Raw genomic sequence first — 21,623 nt, 5'->3', positions numbered from 1 at the left:
TACCACTAACACCAAAGATCCAATTGGGTATCTGTAAAGTTGGATTTTTTATCACTGGCCACCAATATAAAGACGGATCCTTCCATTGACCACTAGAAAATGTACCATGAATTGGGCATATCATAAACATTGTCAGGGGTTCCCTGAGACCTGAAGGTTATTTCAAAGGTTCCCTCATGATAAAAAATTAGAAAAACATGAGAACACTTACCCTACAGTTTTTGCATAATCTTGACATTTACTGCAAAAGAAACCCAAAACAATTCTTTACTTCCAATGTACAATATAGTGCCCATAGTTTATAATCTGAAGGTAACTTTGCAATCATATTGGTGGATACAAATATCTATCAACAAAAAAAAACGAGCTTCGCTTTATTTTCATGGAATAAATAGAGTTATGCTCTTTATTTCCCTTCTCCAGGCTGTGATTAATGCCTTCCTGTCACTGTATGATTGCTGAGCACACGTAACTCTCTTCCCTTCTTGTGCAATATAAACGTCTAAACCACAAACTTCTGCAAACTGATGTACAACTTACACACCAACAACGTGTTCACTATTTTTTTTATCTTGTTGTAAAAGTATCAGCGTTTCTTTGTAAATAAAACGGTGCAAAGAGCAATGAGATCCATTTGCAGCAAACCTGTGCAAATAGTCAAAGCGTATGGTGTGTAATAGTTTGCTTCCTTTGGTCTGTGAAAAATACAATTGAAAAAAGTTTTGTTGTATCTATTTAATTAATATTTAATGTTGTATCTATTTAATAATAAGCCAGGAATCCAATGGTTGCCTTGTGCACCCTTCTTTTGCAAACTTAGCAGCAGACTCCAACATTTACAACAATGGTCCCTTCACTGCTGAAACCTTTATTTTGTTCACATGTTAAATGCACTCATTAAGCCTGAAGATTACTTAAATCCTGCAAAACCTTTTATATTTTCAGAAAGAATATGCCATGCAGAATAAATCCGGGGATCTTTCATGTCATGCAAATATTGGGTTGCTGTTTATCAAACACATTTTTTTTTAATACACTAAAATGTAAAATGAATTTTGGTGCACACAAATTTAATACAGTTCCAATTTTTTTTAAATTTAAACTACGTGATTGTCACCAGTAAATTACTACCGAACATACAAAGCCTATACAATGAGCCTGATTTATTAAATCTCCCCAAGGCTGGGGAGGATACACTTTCATCAGTAAACCTGTGTAATAAAGCAAACCTGGAATGGATTTTCTAAAAGTCATTTGCTATTTGTTAGGAAATGTTTTCAGTTCTGGACCAGATCCATTTCAGGTTAGCTGGATTTTTGGAGAACTTTAATAAAATTGGGCCAATGTGTGCAACAACGTATGATAACCATAGACAGCACTTCAATATTTTATTATCTTGCTGTGAAAAAAAAACTTAAATAGTGAGGCTTATGAAGGGTCATTTTTTTGACACAAGAGCAGATCCAGGATAAAATCATAGAGCTTTCCCAATTTCAGGGAAATTAAAACTCTTAGTTTTGCTTATCCCTAGCCAACAGCACCATGTAGTATCTAAAGATTCTACCAAGATTCACGCTAAAATTTATATTATATTGTTTACTATTGCTCTATATTCAATGTCATTGCTGCTAGTCAGTGTCATGGCATGCATTGCCAAAAGTAATATTAGAAACTTGCTTTCTCTCGCCTTCATAAATATATCCGCTTAAAAATGTGAAGAATTAAAAAGTACCACCAGTGTAGCTTTTGTTTTAGTATCAAGGAACTTTTGTTGTTGACACCACAGCATTGTCCTCCATATTCTGTGCAGAGTATAAATGTCTGTTGTTTGCTGATATTATTATTATGAGAAATAATACAGTAATATAGCCACAGAATGCCATTGGTAGTTTTTATTCCTGTGACCTCTAGTGCAGCAATTCATTCAGAATAATAATACAGTAAGGACACAGTAAGCATATAAATTCCTTCCAGGACAGTCAAAGGTTATCCAAAAACCGGACTCACAACCCAACTGAATAGGCACAAATAGGAAAATACAAGCAGCCATAATTTACAATGAAGTCCAGTGTTACAAAATTAACCAAATCAGATATAATACATAAAAAAGAACATAAAACATGAAATGAATAATTAACCATACACGTGTTACACCACATTAAAGTGGAACTAGCGCCAAAGCACCATCCCCAGCTGTCTTCATAACTGTGTTTCATTATGTATAAAAAAAAATATTGTTTGAAATTGTAATTTTTGCCCTGACCATGATAAACTGAAAAACAAATATGTAAAGAAAAAGAATATTGATGGTTTTCTCTTGGCATTGACAAAAGCTTGGACATATGGACTCGTGGCTAGTCATTGTGGGAATCTGGAGCAGTGTGTCTGCAGTGCATTATGATGGGACTGGGGCATAAGCTGAAGCAGGGTGTCCTGACAACATTTTTTATGCTTTGGATACAAATGGGAAAAGTCAAAATTTGGGTCAGGTTTTTATCTATCTTTGCCACATGCTTGGAGAGATTACCTTTATTTCTGGATCCTTGTGACAACAGGACAAGGAATGGAGGGAGCCATTGTCACTGGGACGGGAGGACACAGATTGCAATGAAAACATTGACAAAAGTTCTGAATCTTTGATGTGTTTCTGATTCTGTCATCTTTAGAAAGATTTCCCAAAGAAAAATGTCCACAATATAAAGGGGGATAAATAGCAGCTCTCAACACCCTACTGCTCTGCTCTGGATTTGGGCATTAATTAGAAATCCAGGTTCATTGTATTACAGGTGGAACTGAGGATTAGATATGTATAGTAATTACTAATCCTTGTCCTGAGAAAGCATTAAACTCCGTATTACTAATTACAATGAACGGACCAGGTATTTCACTTTTCCAGGAAATACCCTTTACATCAGTGTTTCTCAACCAGAGTTTTGTGGAACCCTACAGTTCCTCTGAAGCTTGCTGGGGGTTCCTTGAGCAATTTATGACTCTTAGGTCAGTTTAGGTGACACCAATGATTTTTTCTGGCTATCTGTAAGGGTGATATTCTTCCTACTGGCCAGCAATGTAAGAGGCATTGTTCCCACTGACAACCACGCTAATGTACTGTGAGCTGTGGATATAGTGATTATAGAAGGAGAAGGGTTCCTTCAAAAGGTCAAGGAAACGCTATACATTGCAATGTCAGATTTGTAATATACACATATGCTACATGGTCTGTGTACTTGGACATCAGTTTCAGATGCTTTTGAGAACATTCAGGTGATCTGCATTTCCACATTGTATGAAATATAGGTCCGTCACAGAGGCCTTAATAAAGATCCAGCTATGGCATTAAAAGGGCAGCCAGAGCCTGGCATAATATGCTGGGTGTTGTAGTTGAAATATTACCACCTGTGACATAAGAACAAGCTTTGCAATATATTGGACTCAATCAAAGCCAATACAAAACTGTATTACATTTCAGCTTATATGTCCTTAGATATAGCAGTTGTATTGGTTTTCATTTCTGAGGATGAGCACATTTTAACCAAGTAAAATACCTGTTGATCCTCTCAATAATTTACTGTCCGCTTGCATGTTTAAAATAAAACACAAACTTTTTTATTATTGTGTAAACTACTAACCCCCCCCATGAAATAAAGATGAACAAACACTGGCATACCTAAAGTCCAGTCCGTGTGACAACCATGGCTCTGTCTATAGATGCAAAGTGTGACAAAAAGGAAAATGAAGGAGAAGAAGTGCCAGATCACTGAATAAAAATATAGAAAAAAACTTGTAAAAGACAACTAATGCAGCCACCACATCTAAGGACTGGTGCATAGCAATATATTACATTTTAGTGCCTCAGTTTAGATGGGCTTTAACAAATCTAAAATGCTTTTATTATTAACAGTAATGATCATTAACTTTAGCTATGCAACTTGTTTTTAGATCCTATTGGCTTTTGTTGCTGAAAACAGGCCACACAGCAATAAAAATCATCATAAATGAAAATTAAGCCTATTACCGTTAGTCCAAAAGCAGGCCGGGGCTCTACTGGAACCCTACTTGTCCATGATTACAAGACTGCACTTTCAGCACTGTAACCCTAGTACAGTGTACATCTAATTCAAAAAGGAAAACTCTGGACACTCCTTCATATTCCTATCACTGCCTAGTCTGCTTTCAACCAGCCAAAGCATGGTTTAAAATAATGCCCGCCCCGGCACATTATCTTCTCTTCTCTTACATTCTATATGTCTATAGAAGCAAAGTAACATACCTGGCGCCTCTAGATATGGTAAGCATATTAGCCATACACTTCCCTCTAAGTGACTTTGTTGGTGCTTGGCAATTGGTCTTCTAAGAACCCAATTCTGTCACATATAGGAAGGTGCAGGGGAGCAAAGAAAGAAAAAGTAGCTATGGAGCCTGGCAGTAAAGTGCAGTCGTGGCCCTGCATGGCCGAAGGACAGAAATATGTCAATCTGCAGCAATAAAGAAATGGTGGGAGCCATATTTGTAACTCCCTCAGCTTTAGAAATAAAAAAAAACTTCTACTATCTAATTATGAAACAAAAAAAAAAAGAAATTCAATTTTGAAAACCATTGAGAAACATGTCCATCATGAAAAGTTATGAAGGAGATGAAGGTTTCTCTTGTCCCAATCTCCTTCATTCCCCAACCCTCACCGACCTTCTCCCACCTCGGGAGTGATTATTGTCATTGGCGCGCTTCTTGAAGATGAAACACTTTCTCTGTCCCCTTCTTCCTCTTCAGTGTCTATGCTGTCCCCGCAGCTGCCAGACAATGGGGACACAATTCCATGGAACTCCTTGGCTTTCTGCTTTTCTTGCAGGTTGTCCTCAGGGCTGAGATTATCTTGACCTTTCTGTGAAAGATCGCAGACTGTGTGTGGGAATTTCATCTTGGTGGAGGTGTTTTTGGAGGTTTGGTTGTGCTGATCACTTAGCAGAGTAACCAGGAAGGTGATGTATCGCATGGCCAGGCGAAGGATCTCGTTCTTGCTTAGCTTTTTATCTGGAGGGTGTGTGGGGATCAGCTTCCGTAATTCTGCAAAGGCCCCATTGACGTTCTGTTGCCTCCAGCGTTCCCGGCTGTTTGTGAAGACCCGGCGGGCGACTTTCTGGGGCTGCCTTACTGCAAATTGGAAGGGAAAAGGTAAATGGGCAGTTCGTTCATATTAAAGACAACACTTTAAAAAAATAGAGGATGAATGAGTTTCTAATAGGGCCATGTAATAGGTCCACATGGCCAGGTCAATAAGTGTCATTTATTCTTGATGTGGTGCCAACTCAAAAAACTGATTTATTAAAGCTTCGCCAAGGCTGAAGTAGATACACTTTTATCAGTGAAGCTGGGTGATCCAGCAATCCTGGATCGGCTAGCAAGTGTTTTGAACCCTGGACCAGATCCATTCTAGATTTGCTGGATCCAACTTCACTGATGAAAGTGTATCCCCCCCAGTCTTGGAGAGCTTTATTAAATCAGGTCCATTCTGTTTTGATGACAACGGTCAACATGGAGAAACATTTTACATTTGTATCCAGTGCTATATTAGGTTTTGGAGCCTGGTTTTAATGTATATTTAAGCCTGGAGTCTAGCTTTAAAGCTGAATTAAAAGCAAACAGACATAGATAGGAACTGTTTTATCTGCCAAATCTTGTAATTTACACAACTCTGCTAGAAAGCAATGCAGGGTTGGTGACCTCAATTTTCTCTAATGCATTAAGGCAATACAACCTGTTCACCTCACCATTCTTCTGCTCCCCTTCTGTCGGTAGGGATGAGCGAGCAAATTTTTTAAATTCGCTCACATGGCGAATTAGGCCGTTCTTACTTACCAAACATGTAGGCGTAGGCTTTGTAAATTCGTCCGGCGAGACCCAATTTTTGGGACCTTCAAAACCAATCAGGGGAGCAGAGCTGACAGCTGACTGATTGCTCTTGCAGCCCTTTACTAGTTGTATGTGTGCTTGGATAGAGTTTTTCTATCCAAGAACACAGGAGTTGTGTTCCTGGATAGAGAAACTCTATTCAGGAACACATACTACAGGACGGCAATAGAGGAGGAACATTGTTCTGAGAGGAGGAGTATCGCGGCTGCATTTATGAATGGAGCCATGAGAATCCTCCTTTTAATGAGAGATCCCCAGGCACTACAGGTTGGAATGAGGGCTTGCCGCGATAATCCTCCTATAGTGATTTCCAATGGTTTTCCATGGAAATCATCACAAGAATGCAAGAGGTATTCTCGCTCATCCCTATCTGTCAGTTAATTGCAAGCTCATGTGCAATGCAACACAGCTGATTGGCTCTTCATGCTGACCATCCCTCTCCCAGTTCTGCTGTACCGTGGATTAGAGATGATTGATATTAAAATGCTTTTAATGAACTGTGGCTACATGTATTTTGTGTCTGACAATGTACAATGCCCATTGGCACTATTATCCACGTTTGTGCCACTCATTATTCTCATTTGTCACTAAATTCAGAAATGACACTAAATGTTCCTCCTTTGGTCTTTCCCACATCTCCCAAGCCTTTCTACTTTTATATGTTACACATCACACATTACTCAGCGGAAGACAAGATTGATAGATAACAGAATCTGTAAAACCCACAAGACCACATCTTCCTCCAGGCAACCGCCAATAAACTTAGCGCTCCGATTCCATGTCAGGTGCAGTGTGCCACTGAGACCGAGGAGAGGAATCCAATTCCAGAATACAGAAAACAACCAGCTATGGGTCTAGCCAAACACAGGCTGCTAACCAATGTGGGCCCTTCACTATTTTATTAGTCGAATAGTTTGGGCCAAATTTATTTATATTTCACACTTTTGTTAGCTACTTATAGAAAATTATGATCACCAACATAACCACAATATCTCTGTAAATACATGAATTATGCTAACCATGATTGCCCAGGCTTCACATTTGCAGAACTTGGAGAGCAGCTAGGATCTTTAGCATATTCTAGGTGTATAGGAAGCCCGCATCTCCTGGCCCCAAGCTGTGGGTTCCTGGTTACCAAGTATGTCCTTTCATTGCTGAGAAACAATTACATAGCAGCCTAGCATTATGTGTGGATGCATGGACCTCATAATAAAGCATTCTAACGCATGTGCAGATTTGTTAAGGCTTGACACCCAGAGCACCTGCCAATACACCCTCCATAGGAGTCCCAGGCGTTGATAGGAATTCCATTATCACAAGGCCTTCCAGTTATGAAGGATAGTATGATCCCACAGAGATTCAGAGTACATATTCAGCAAATGTTAGAAACCTTGATGTAAAACATTCTCTGACATCATTCTTTAATTTGTAAAGTGGTCTCCCAACATTGTTCATGGATCCGTTAGAATAGACATTGTGTGTATGGAGCTTCAGATAATGGTTTGCAATTATTATTAATATTATTAATAATAATATTATTAATAAAAAGGATTTATACAGCCCCAACATATAACGCAGTGCTGTACATTAAATAGTGATTGCAAATGACAGACAGATACAGACAGTTACACATGAGAAGGAGAGGACCCTGCCCTGAAGAGCTTACAATCTAGGAGGTGGGGGAGGAGGGATATAGAGTGGTGTGTAAGTAGTGATGGTTTAAGAGACATAAGAAGACAGGTAGGCAAGTTAAAAAGGATGAATCTTTTTAAGGGCTCTCCTAAATGAGCAGAAAGTAGGAGCAAGCCGAATAGACCATTCCAGAGAGTCGGGGCAGCTCTAGAGAAGTCTTGTGTGTGAGGAGGTTATGAGTGAGGAAGTCATTAGTAGGTAATTGGGGAGTATTTTTCTATTTTTCTATCAAGTCAGAAAGGTAAGTGGGACAAGAACTGTGGAGGAATTTGAAGGCAAAGAACAGGAGCTTGAATTTGATTCTCGGGTGAAATGGAAGCCAATGAAGAGAACTACAAAGGCGGTAAGGAGGGTGATATTGAAGGAATGGGTTAATACAGTGGCACCGTCCATGCAAGCAGTACTTATTATGTAAAAAATTATCTTTGACAAGGAATTATTTGAAGCAGAAAGAGCGGATGATCGTCATATCACTGGCTTCTTTCGGGTCTGGCATAAATACATATAAGGGGCCATTGATCAGCGTGAAAGGTCACTTATCTATGACCGGTTTAAATAATCCACTTGGTTGATCAATAGTGAGATCTCTCTGTAGGGTGTTCAGACTTTTTACTGATGTTTATTATTATATTCAACTTTGCTTTCAAATGTGCTTGGTTTAATGAACATCCACAACATACTTCGGGCCTCCAGTTACAGTTTTGGTTCTTTGATTTTCTTTTAATGTTATTTTAATATTATATTATTTTTTCCTTGTTTTATGGCATGTTTCCAGAAATCTATGCTGAGTACTTTGACATATGTGCTTGGACACTAAAATTTGTTACGCGACAACTCAAGAATTGTATTCTAAATGATTAAAACATGCTAGTGAAGTTGTAATGTTTTGTTAAAAATGTAATAAAAATTAGAACTCATAAGAACTTGCCATTATTCTTGTAGCTTACCTATGAATGGTGGCTCAATGACGTCAGTATGGTTCCTCCTCTTAAATCTCCCAGAAAAGAGAGGGATCAGACTCGAGGCACAAAGATAAGGGCTGAAAAAACAGAAAAAAATTATCATCTATTTATAATTTATAACTTGTAACATTAAATGTTAATGTTTTCCTTTTTAATGCCACTGACAGGGTAATCACATGGTCTCCCGAACATTATGTTGACCATCGGTGGGTTTACTTTTCAAGTGATACAACAAAGAAATCAGAATTCTAGGCAACAGCTAAATGTAAAACTCATATAAGGGAGCTGTTCTACCTGCCAAAGAATTTCTATTTTTGTTTTTCCAGTACAGAAGAGTGATAAGCACTTCATTGTAATCTTCCCTCTGTTCCCATCCCGTACAGTTGATTGGCCTTGACTTCTGATGATTACTATATTTAAACAAACTGCAATAAAATGTGATTGAGAAATGATTCACTGCTTTTATCTGTGTGTTTAAATCTGAACTCCAGGTAGATATACAAGACACAAAATAAAGCAGCTTTGTATTCATTAATATATCATTGTACGTATTTTTATGCAGGCAGTGTCAGTACTTAAATCTAACTTAGTACCAAGCTCTTGCAGTCCCTGTACATTACAGCTTGGACTGGGATAGGAACAAGCAGCTCACACGGTCAATAGGTTTGTGTGCTAACCAGGAGAATTCTGATAGGAGGTGAGTGAACAGAATTACAAGCTGGAGCGAGTCCAGAACAAACCTCTTCAGATTGTCTGGACCAGTGGTCACCTTTTTAGACCTACAGACCACTAAATGCACGGACTCCAGACCACGCATGCGCGGGGAGCCAAGTGTCACTCATAGGTGAAAAAACTTCCCCTAGAGTGATGTCATGATGCCATAACCGGACCACTCTCCCATTACAGGTCTGAGCCCAGAGACACAACCTGCCCTGGGCCTAGAATCCATACGTAAGACGTGGTCCTTGGCCCTGAGCCGCGGACCACCGGTTGGCGACTGCCGGTCTGGGGGGCTCAGGCTCCTTCCATGTGTACAAAGGACAGTAGAGAGCAGAAGGAAGCTGTATGAGGCAGATGATGCCCAGGCAAGTCAGGCAGGGCAAAGAAGCCAGTTGGAAATTATGCAGCCATTGGCAGGGGTTTAAATGCTCCCCCAGCAGCCATGGCACTCCAGGGTATGGCCTAGATGGCCTTCAAAATCTAAACCAAGTTTTACAATTTGTGCAGAGGCTGCTGGTGGTTTTCACAAAGTCTTGTTGAATGTTAGAGGGCAGCAAAGTGGCTACAATGTCAGCTTTCTTCATATAGGAAACCATCCCATGATTTCTTGCATTGGGCTTGATTTATGAAAGCTCTCCCAGGCTGGAGAGGATACACTTTCATCAGTGAAGCTGGGTGATCCAGCACACCTGGAATGGATTTCCTAAAAGTAATTTGCTATTTGTTAGCAAATGTTTTCAATCCTGGACCAGATCCATTCAAGGTTTGCTGGATCATTCAAATAAAAGCATTCTGAATGGAATATGGATTGTAACCAGAGTCAAGTATATGCAATTCCCTACAAAGAATAGAAGAGAAGTAGCAGAACATACAACAAAATGATCATTTTTTTTACTTTACTTACATTTTAAGTTACTCAAAGATGTTGTGTTGAAGAAACAACTAAGATAAGTTGGTAATTCCTTTTATATAAAAATCATTGGAAATATTGTGCAGCTGTCATATTTCTCTTCCCTTTTATGTCAGATGAGCGTTCTTTTTTGGATGTCATTCTTTCATCTCAAAGTGACACCTCATAATGAAAATTTGAAAAGCCCAAAGAAAAGTCCATGCAAAAGCTGAGGTTTACTGCTTACCCCTCCGTCACCTGTGACTGAGCTGTGCCTGGTGAAGAATGTTCAGCATCTGACAAACTTCCAGGCCTGCTGAATTCCGGGTCCCCCTGACTTTCTGTGGTCATTCACTGGCCCAATGTGTAATAGGGGACCTGGAAATCAACAAATGCTAAAAATTCCTAACCTATTGTAGCTCTTGAAAAGACCAAAGTTTGGAATGCCCAAAGTCAGATAAGTACAAAAAATGTTTTATTAAATAATACAATTTTTTTAAATTAAATTTTTTTGAAATCACTTTTTTTAATTGAAGTTAAATTTAAATGATTAAAATTAATTTGTAAAGCTACTTGCCAACTTTCTGAGGTCTAGTTATAAAACGGGTAATTTTGATCTTCATTGATACATTCCCTGGTTGAGAATATTCCAGATCTATGTGTTTCAGTTGCAGTAATTAATAATTTATCAGGGAATGTTTCAGTGAATGTCAGATTCACAAATTTGTATATAGACTCCTTTGTGTTAAATGCAAAACCTGTGAATACAGTATTATCATCAAAATTGGGGGGAACAGAGGAACCTGTCCTAAAGGTCGATTGTGAACACATGGGTGAAAACATTTATAAATAGACCCTTATAACTTCAAATTTTAGAAAAGCTATGTGATTTAAAAAATCACTTCGGATATGTCACCTCCGGTCCCCCTGATCCTTAGCAATTGCAATGATAGCATCGTGATTGGAAGCTTTGCGATTCACTTGAAAAGATGAGTTGCATTTTCACAATTGTTTGCAATAATACATCTTTATATTTTGCCCATCACTATACATCATGATGCTGGTACATTCCCTATACTTGGGACCATCTTTTTTCAGCTAACTGGTTCATGTATTTTGCCAACAATCAGCAATTATTAGGAAAATGATATCACTCAAGCACTGAGATAAGTGTTTTGTTTACATTCACCTTTCCATAGAAAAAGACTTAAGACTAATTAAATAAATTATATTATTATTAATATTATTACACAGTATTTATATAGCGCCAACATATTAGGCAGCGCTGTACAAAGTCCATAGTAATGTCACTAGCTGTCCCTCAAAGGGGCTCACAATCTAATGTCCCTACCATAGTCATATGTCTCTAATACAGTCCAAGGTCAATTTTGGGATGATGCCAATTAACCTAACTGCATGTTTTTTGAATGTGGGAGGAAACCCACGCAAAGACGAGAACCTGCAAACACCACGCAGATAGTTTCCTGGCCGAGATTCAAACCTGGGACCCAGCACTGCAAAGACCAGAAGATTGAGCCACCATACTAAAAGAATATTTAGGCAAGAAGTGTGAATATATTTACTTCAATTATCCAAATATGTGTAGAGGCAAAAAAACAAGAATTTTTGTTTTAAATGCATGAACAAATAAAAGTAATTTTTCTGGTTTACACAGCCTGTGGACTTTGACATTTAATTGACTTTTTTGATGGTCAAGATTGTCACTTCTCTTGGAATTATCTTGTTGGAAAGATTGTTCACAGGAAAGATCGTACACAGAAAATTGTATAGCAGTGGCCACATTGTTTTCCAACATTTCCAATCAAACAAACAATTCCAAAAAAACAAGTCCATTTTTAAAACAGTGAATCTGACATTCACCAAACATTCTCTGGTGGATAATCCATCACTGCCATTGGAAATACATGAACACGGAAGATTCTACACTGGACAATATTTGGGGAATGTCATGGCTGTCATACTAGCTGTACTTTAAACACATCTACCTTTGTATATGTGCATTTATTAGGAAATGATGAGATGAATGGTTTATTAAAAAAATATAAGATTGTTTTGCATTCACTTTAGTACACAGGCATTGGATTCCAGGTCTGGAAAAATCCATAGGTATTTATGTACTACTCTTACTCCTGAAAAATGAAAGTAATACAGCGCCCGCATTTAGGAACTAGTAAAGTGCATTACGTTATATTTCCAGATTGTAAACTCATAAGAGCAGGACCCTCCTGCTATTGTTTTTTGTATTTGCTTTAATGCTTCTTTATGTTGTTGGATGCTATTTTTATATGTATTATTTGTATTGCTGGACATTCCTATGTGAGCTGTTAATGTATCGTTACCCATTGTCTATGTCAGCCATTGAATTCTAGGGTTCCTTTAGAAGCTGCAAGGGGTTACTTAAGGTATGGACGATTTATCTCCCTTATTGGCTTACTCCATTATTTATCTTCCCATATGTCTGTAAAGCTCCTGGGCCAACACAACTTGGGAGAGTTACTTGTATGAAACCAAGGATCTTTGTAGCTCTCTGTCAAGGTGCCATTCTGACCACTGGCAAACAATGCAAACAGTATTTTTCTCAATGAATAACTAGCAGGGGTTCCCTGATACCTGAAAATTGTTTAAAGTGTTCACCACTGGTTTAAATTGTATTATGTACAGTGCTACAAAACATGGCACTGCTATGCTTCTTTTTTTTAGGTCCAATTCTTGTCATTTTTCAGAGTTCTGCAACATACAAATGCATAAAAATTAATAGGAGTGTTAACACACTTATATACAATGTTTTTCAGTGCAGGACGATGCATCTGTGCACCACAGTGTGTTATATTTTATTATATTGCAGCACAATGCAGATGTGTGTTGGGATGCATACAACACAATCAATGTTTTATTTGCTGCCATGTCCTATAGTAGACATTGCTGTCTTACCAAAAAAAAAAATGTTTCATCAGCTATGATTTTCTAAAATTGTCCAAAAATGCAAATGTTGCCTCCTTACAACCATGGCAGCAGTACAATTGTTCTGTACACCACTGATTACGGGACGTCCCCAGAAACCTCATTTCCTGCTTGAGTCATTGACTTTTTCCAGAAGTCCAGTGACAGGCATTGTCTCGAAATTGTTCTTATTGAGACTTTCTAATGCATATGCATGTGTAAAAGAATGCTGAGGCTGCAATTTATTTCATTACAAGACTTATGCCTTGTTTACACGTCTATGGAAAAGGTTGCGCACCCTACCACCCATGAGACCCTGCATGTTGTATGTTAGCATCTCTTTAAATCTGTAACACAATCACACTGCCTTCTAAATGTCTGCAAAATAATGACTTTTCAACCAATTTGTTTCAATGATAATGAAATCTTGGTGAGCCCATTACATCTTCAATGTGATGAAACACCAGAAACTGGCTTGTTTAACCACCCGTTGGATGAAGCCCTTAACAGTCAGTTGAATAAAACCAGGGAGATTTTAGAAGGATGCAAATCAAATTAACACAACTGAGAAGTGACTGATATCCATCAAATTCAATTTCCTGCAGCTCTGGGCCACAGGAAGACCATACAAAATCTCCTGCACAATTGTGGCCAATTTTGCCAAGCTTACCACACCTATGGGGGTGTTTGGAACAGTCTGAATACACGCTGAATAGTATCAAAGAAACTTTGGGATGACCATCTCTACCTCGATTTCCCAGGTTCAGATGGAAATGTAAGTCTAAGTTTTGTATTTCATGAAGCTGGCCTGGGTAAGTATTCTGGACGTATAGGCAACATATAGGCCAGGACAGTTTACTTTAGGCCAAGTGGCTGGAGCTAAAATGCTGAACTGCAGACAGATATAAGGGGGCACCAATGGATACAGCCGTGTATTAATAAAATATCATTTTTTTACAACTGTACAATTATGGATGTACCCGCACAGTTTAGATCACACTACTGCAGCATCTAAAAATGTTGGGAGCAAAAGCCAGTGATCTGAATAAATTATTAACCTAAGCACATAGGTAGATAGGGAATGATAAGAGGGAAGGCCAGACTTGTCATGGCTGGAAGGAACAATTTGGGAGGTGAGTTTGCCATATTGTTTCATGAGCCCTGGGGACCCACTGTGGCAGCTTACTCTGGGTAAAGTAACCTTAGCAGTGGGGAAAATGTGGATGTCAAAAGTGCCTATGGGTGCAAATCATGGTATGGACTATTTACACATTAATAATTTGAAAGCCGATAATCACATCTACAATTTTCATGATACCCAATGATTGTCCTTGGAATGCCATGGCCAAAGGCAACTACTGCTTTACTGAATGACTCACATACATCATAGGTAGGTTTAAAGTCTTCTAGGTGCACAAATTACCTGGATAGATATGGATGAGCATGGAACTGTGGAGGAAATATTGGTGTCCGTATCCCTGGAAGTGTCAGCATTAGGGGAGGAACGGGACGTAAAGTAGTAAGCTCTGGCCTCAGTGCCACCCGGCTATGTCCCAAGCTGATGACAGGCACGTGGGCAGGTAGTCCATCTGTTGGCCTCTTTTCATCTGTGTTAGGCTCAGAGGGCGAAGATGGAGAGCCACATGGACGAGGAACAACCGAAGTACTGATTGTCACATCAGATTGTCTTTCTGTAGGACCCCCATCTTCATCCATTGTAGCATGTGGGCAGTCCAGAGGTCCGCTTTTGTTATCAGTAGGACACATGGGCACCTGAGAAGAAACACATAGGATCAGATGAATTCTCCTTCCCATTATCACTAAATTACCAGTCTAGGTTCCATGTACTGCCTGATATCAGACCTTGAAAAAGTGTTTTTTTGCTGCAGAAGAAAAGAAGAAAGTGCTTACCAATGAACTGAAGTAAAACATTGGAGGTGCGTCAGGGCATTAAACTAAAGCAACACAACAAAGCTGCTGTGAATTCTTCATTCAGGTAAAGAAGGCCCAAACTTTTTGTTTTTGGTGTTTTGCTTTGAAAAGAGTAGGGAAGGGATATGACAGATGTGCTGGCTGTGCCCCAATGAGGACATTTTCTGTCCTGGAGATGCAAAAGCAAATAGGAGGAAATTTCTATAAAGTTGGGAGGAATTTCCATGAACAGTTGTACAGTGCCTATTAGAAGGCTTCCTCTCACTTCCTGTGCTGGTAACTATAAACTTTCGATTTCCTCAGATTTTGGGCTGCACTTGCCATTGGTGTAGAAATTAGCAGTCATTTGAAATCCACTTGTAGCTTTTTTTCTCTACAGTGGAATGATTGGGTTCTAATAACCTGGTGATCTTTGGCCAAGTCACAGACATCCACAACTTTTATTCTGAGAGATGTCTAATCTGGCTATGATGACACAACTAACATAAATAGCAAAGAGAAGACCAAACCATATCAGAGGCTTATATAAGGTTCCACCAGCACACTCCCCAAAACATTTTTTTTTTATTGTCACCTAATTTGGATCGCCTGAATCTTATTGAATTCATTTTAGGTGATGGCAAATATAAGGGGTGAACTTATTTTTTCCATGTGCTATCTGCATTTTCATTTTCATTTTTAGATATATTTTATCTGTGTGATACAAAGGCTATATTAAAGGCTATAAAGGATATATTAAAAAAACATTGAGACAAATAAAAAACAACAGAAAAGCAAGTAAAATACTGTATATGAGTTCTCTGATTGCTTATCAGGCCCCATGCAGAATTTGGGCCACGTGTCTCCATCTCATGCATTTCTGATCTAAAAACGTTCATAAGGATAAGTTCACCCCTTATTTTTGCCATCACCCAAAATTAATTCAATAACATTCAGATTATCCAAATTTGGTGCCAATAATAAAAATGTTTTTGAGAGTGTGCTGGTGGAACATTTTATAAACCTCAGATATGGTTTGGTCTTCTCTGTGCTATTTGTGTTTGTTGTGTCATCCTTGATTTTTTTCTGTACCATTTTTACATGGAGAATCCCTAAAAATTACTTTCAGATCTCCAGGAACAATTTGCTATAATTACTATATCCACAGCTCACAGTATTTTAGCATGGTAATCATTGGGAAAGTGGTATTTTACATTGCTGGCCATTGGGAAGAATGTCACCCTGATAGCCAAATTTGATGTCACCTAAAAAGACCTGAAAGGTACAAATTGCTCATTGCTCAAGGAACCCCTAGCAGCTTTCGGATCCACCTTGACAATTTTATGTGTCACATGTTCAAATTTATCATCAATTTTTGTAGGAACTGTGTGAGCGAAGATCATGATGTTTGCATGTGCAATAATCACCTTCTATGGGTTTTACATACTTTTTGATTCCCCTGCATGACATTATGACAATCAGAGAATTCACATACAGTATTTTTACTTTCTTTTCTGTTGTTTTTTATTTGTCCTAACGTTTTTTTTAATAAATTTTTGTAGCCTTTAATATAGCCTTTGTATCACACAGATAAAATATATTTTCTGATTAGTTGTCCCAGACAAAAATCTATCCAGCGAATAGCCAGTAACATGGGGACTTGTTGTCTGTGTGTGACATGCCACAACTGTGGGCAGACGTGTGTGTGCATTGTGTGTGAGCGTGTGGAGCTGTGCAGGGTGTGTGAAGTGGTTAACAGTCTGCACACATGAAAACTTCCTCTCGCAGTTCTCTTTTCCACTAAGAATAGATTTTTGGAGGCCGCCACACGCTCTGATCATAACGACATTCTGATTTTGACCACCACGCACGTACATTTAGCAACTACAATAGGTCGCAGAATATGCAAAATCACCACCAAACGATGACAGATATCAATGCGTGCGATACTGAAAACTTCCCATACAAACATGAATACCTTTATATTTATTTTTACAGCTTCAATTTATGCGGCTGTATTGTGTAATAGGAAGCACAGCAAGCATAAATGACAACAATTCAAACTTTACAGGCCGTGTGAGGGGGCAAAGCAAGAAATACCAGGCTGCATGACATATGACTACTGTAGAAACAAATATAATAATATAAAGATATATATATATATATATATATACACATTTTTGTTAAAGTTTATATTGTTACTTCAATATTGTAAGTTCTAACAAGTCTACTGTAAGTTAACAAACTGCTGATTACATGATGTAGTGAAAGAATGAAATATATCCAGGGTCACTTACTACATACAGTGCATGGATGGACATAGAAAGAGGGAAAGAAAGAAGTCCTAGTTGCATCAGATGAATGAGATAGATCAACAGATAGATAGATAGATAGATAGATAGATAGATAGATAGATAGATAGATAGATGGATGGATGGATGGATGGATGGATGGATAGATAGATGGATGGATGGATGGATGGATGGAGGACGGACGGACAGACAGATAGATAGATAGATCGATAGATAGATAGATGCAATACTGCATTGCAAGAGTATAAATGTTTTTTAAGAATTCTAGAGAGAAATATTGTTTAAATATGGTGGATTAAATCTGCATTTTTACCATTTAAAACTGGTAATTATATAATTCAATAGATAAAAAGGTATGATAAATAACTAATACTGCATGGATAAGACTAGACAAGCTCTTAATAATTTGTAGTATGGAAAGAAAGAAAGAAAGAAAGAAAGATAGGAAATAGGTCAAAAGATAGATAGATAGATAGATAGATAGATAGATAGATAGATAGATACTAACATATAGTACACATTCAGTAATGCCATATAATGTAACTACAATCAACAATAAATAAAACAAGATAGAAACAAAGATGATATTAAGAATACTACATTGTAAAATGGACTGAACCTTATGACAGATAGATAGATAGATAGATAGATAGATAGATAGATAGATAGATAGACAGATAGATAGATAGATACTAACATATAATACACATTCAGTAATGCCATATAATCTAACTACAATCAATTGTATTTTTATATTTAAAGACAAATAGCAAGACAAAAAGTTAAAGGGAAACCGTTAAATGGAGATAAGGTAAATAAGATAGATAGATCGATTTATAGATATACAGATAGATAAATTGGTTGATTGATTATAGATATACAGATAGATATTGGAATATTAGATAGATATGACGGTAAAAGTAATGCATATAATCGGTGTACATAGAAGATAGCAGGTCATAAATACACCAAATGATACCACATGGGCGTTACACCCAGAGACTTACCTGTGTCACAGTCCATATGCCGGTAATACATTACATGACCCTTCCCTTTGTCAGAAATAGGCTGTGACCCTGATTTACATTACGTGGGGGGTTGAGTATCTTACTCATTAAGTTTCAGGGGTTCTAGATGAGTTTTGTCTGCATGGTTGATGCAAGTAGAGAATCCACTTTGCAAGCGGGAAGGTGGAGTTAGTCTACAGTAAGGGGAGGGAAGGTTAGTGTAGTCCAGTGCAGGGGGGATTTCCTCCTCTCCTTGGTCTAAGGAAGTCTGGGTCTAAAGATAAGAGCCAGGGGTCCGGTCTGTCCAGACTGATAAGAACACAATCCTTCAAATTCCTCCCTCCAGTCCGGAGTCATTGGGGACATGTTATATACTCCTATTATTTGTATATTACACTTTTTTTTGTATTTCAGAAATAATAATTTATGGAGACCTGTTGCCTAATTCATTGCTGGGAATATAATATATTAAGCTTGGGCTCCGCTGTCATTTGTGGACAGGTTGTGTAATTTGTCAGTTTTCATTCTGCCTTTCATAAACTGCCAAAACCACCAAATGCATCAGTATTTATCAAAGCAAAGCTGAGGAGGCCATAGCAACCTAATAAAACTCAGTATTTAAAGAAGAATAATACTTTTAAACATATCTAAACCCAAGAATAAAAAACTGTATATATTGCATCTTGCCATTGTTTAGATCCTTCTAAGACATCCAGCCAGTGTATTCCTTGTCCCAGGGTGACAACGCTTATTTACCATAGTGAATCTTTAGAGGAGAAGCGTTGTCACCCAAGGACATGAAATGTTTTATTGTTACAAAATATTCCTGATCATCATCCCATGAGGAAAGGAGTTCTGCATTCTAAAGAAAGACATGGTAACGGTTCTAACAGATGATAGTCAGCAGTAGAAGAGAGCAAAGGAAGTTCAGATTTTTGGCAGGACCAGCGGAAAACAAATATAACACATTAATTTCAATGGTCTATTTAAGAAAGTTTACATACACTTTATTGTTAACTTATCATACTTGATCATCTGTAAAGATAGATTATTGGTCTTTAAAAGAACTCGGGTTCATAATGTACACCTCCATAAAAAACATATCTAAGTATTTGGTCTTTCTTTGTAAGACTGAGCACTGCCCTATCATTGGGGGGATTATTTTTAGGATTCTGCTGTTAGACTCTGGGTCTCTGGTTTGCTCACCTATTACCTATTTATTTTACTTTTCTTTCTTTTTTTCCCAGTTTTTTCATTTTTGACATTACATATATACAATATATATATGTACTGTCATACAAGTTGTTTAAAATTGGCCAGAAAGGCATTTTAATTTATTTTTTTAATTACTACCTTTTTGTCTTCAGAATCTAATGAAATAAACTTATTTTTTGGTCAATACTAACAAAAAAAGGCATGTTTGTCTCCAAGCAAAATAATATATGCATTTATGACTACAATATTGTGACAACCTTACTTCTGAATCAATAAACCCAGAACTAAAATGTAAAATTTGCCCTGGTGTAGAGATAAAAACTGAAGTGGTGAAACCTTTTGCTACTGAAATATTTTTTTTTTCTTCAACACACACATTTATGTGTGTCTAATCTTGTTATGGCAACATACAATATATACAGTATATATGCAGTATAAATATATATATATATATATATATATACAGACACACATATATATTTCCCTTCTTTACAACTCCTTTACACCATCTTTAGACAAATGTTTATGAAATAAGTATTTGAAGTACAATTTTTGTTTTTTTTATTGCACACAGACAAAATATAATCCTCAAATGTTCTAACACATTTTATATATGGATGAGACTGTATCAAGATAAAAATGATGACACAAATTGTAATAGTTCATGTAAAAATAAAAGAACCTTTGCAACTTATTAGTTTAGACTCAAACCTAAATGTATACAGATGTTTATTACATTGTGTGTAGACTGTTCACCATGCATAGTGATATTCTAAGTAATTCGTTAGATGTAAATCCTAACCGGATCATGTGTTAGGTATTATACCAATTAGTAAATGTTTTTTTTTTTTCTTACTTTTTGCATTTTGTAAAGGTGAAAGAACCTTTACAACTCATTAGTTAGGACTAAAACCTAAATGATGTGGTTAAAATGATGCTTCTATATTGGTATGGGCTCAGCTAGCACCAACTATTCGGCTGATTACCCCAGAAGATGACTGGGTGAGGATGTCGCCTACAATGGTGAAAATGGTACCGATGATGGAGCAAGGAAAGGTGAGTTAGGTTCCACGTTAAAGAAAAGTTTATTTTATTGCAGAAGAGATATCACCTGTCTATCTGCAATCTATCTGCTCCCATTTTTCATTTTACTGTTCTTGTTCCACTTTAAGTAAATTCATAGCACACCTATTATGGAGTTCTATACATCAGCCCAAAAAGATGGAGATCTAAGGAGGAAAGAAGGGCAGAGGGATTTGATTGTGTAGTAAGGATAGGTGAGAGTGATGGATGACACTGCATCCCAGTGAACAGATTGCATAGAAGTGACGTATTTATTTTTTATATATTTATGACATATCTTATCTATATAGTTTTTGTGATTTGGAGCTGGAGTCCATCAGGTCTGAAACGCAGCAACATTTACAAGCATTCTCTGAGCTCTGCACCCCGGGAAGCCAGGCATCGCTCAGGATTGTGTGGGCATTGCTAGGAAACGCTAAACATTTTGTAAAGAAAACTCTTATTGGATGATTATTTTTTTCACGTGTAATAAAACAGGTCGGAAAGGTGACAAATGCTCTTTTGTTAAATCATGAAATAAAGATATTAATGCTGATTTAATAACTCAAAAATATAAGAGCAGAAATAAACCATAACAGTAAGACTGAACGGACATTGTACACAGATGTTTAATGCATAGCGTGTGGTCTGTGTTCATCATGTGCAGTGATATTCTAAATAATTATATCAGACGTAAACCTAACTGGATCATGTGTTGTGTACTATGTATTTTTTTCATACTTTTTGCATTTTGGTGTTGCTGATCTCCTGTATCTCCAACGTGTACGTCAATGATGGCTGAATGTTACTTTGCAGGCAGGGCAAACTGGGCAAATGCCAGGGGCCCCCACCTTTATCAAGGCCTAAGTGGACAAAATGGCAGGGGTGCCGGGAGTTAGAATTTTGTGCATTTTGGGGTCTCCACTTTATATTTGCAGGGGGTCTCATTTTTACTAAAACCAGGACTTAGGTTGCATTTCCTAAA

At 37.6% G+C, this 21,623-nt stretch overlaps 1 protein-coding gene across 1 annotated transcript; it reads right to left on the bottom strand.

The window, feature by feature from the left end:
* Positions 1-1,877: 1,877 nt before the first annotated feature.
* Positions 1,878-18,664, bottom strand: LYL1 (LYL1 basic helix-loop-helix family member). The gene is made up of 4 exons (XM_072399541.1): positions 18,362-18,664; positions 14,555-14,904; positions 8,547-8,638; positions 1,878-5,148 (listed from the first exon to the last, which is right to left on the bottom strand). The coding sequence occupies exons 2-4, from the start codon at positions 14,896-14,898 to the stop codon at positions 4,676-4,678; spliced, it is 909 nt and encodes a 302-aa protein (XP_072255642.1). The 5' UTR covers positions 14,899-14,904; positions 18,362-18,664; the 3' UTR covers positions 1,878-4,675.
* Between the last annotated feature and the right edge of the window lie 2,959 nt (positions 18,665-21,623).

Source organism: Pyxicephalus adspersus, chromosome 2 (assembly GCF_032062135.1).
Source record: "Pyxicephalus adspersus chromosome 2, UCB_Pads_2.0, whole genome shotgun sequence".
Classification (NCBI taxonomy): domain Eukaryota; kingdom Metazoa; phylum Chordata; class Amphibia; order Anura; family Pyxicephalidae; genus Pyxicephalus; species Pyxicephalus adspersus.
Note: the sequence above shows the minus strand (reverse complement) of the source record. Positions and strands in the feature narration are given on the sequence as shown.

What these genes read in the sequence shown, in the direction of transcription:
- LYL1 (XM_072399541.1), bottom strand. Translation starts at nt 14,898, where the DNA reads ATGTGTCCTACTGATAACAAAAGCGGACCTCTGGACTGCCCACATGCT. An exon ending in GCTCATCCATATCTATCCAG is followed by an intron (nt 8,639 to 14,554) that starts GTAATTTGTGCA and finishes CTGTTTTTTCAG; the next exon opens with CCCTTATCTTTGTGCCTCGA. An exon ending in CATTGAGCCACCATTCATAG is followed by an intron (nt 5,149 to 8,546) that starts GTAAGCTACAAG and finishes TCCAATTTGCAG; the next exon opens with TAAGGCAGCCCCAGAAAGTC.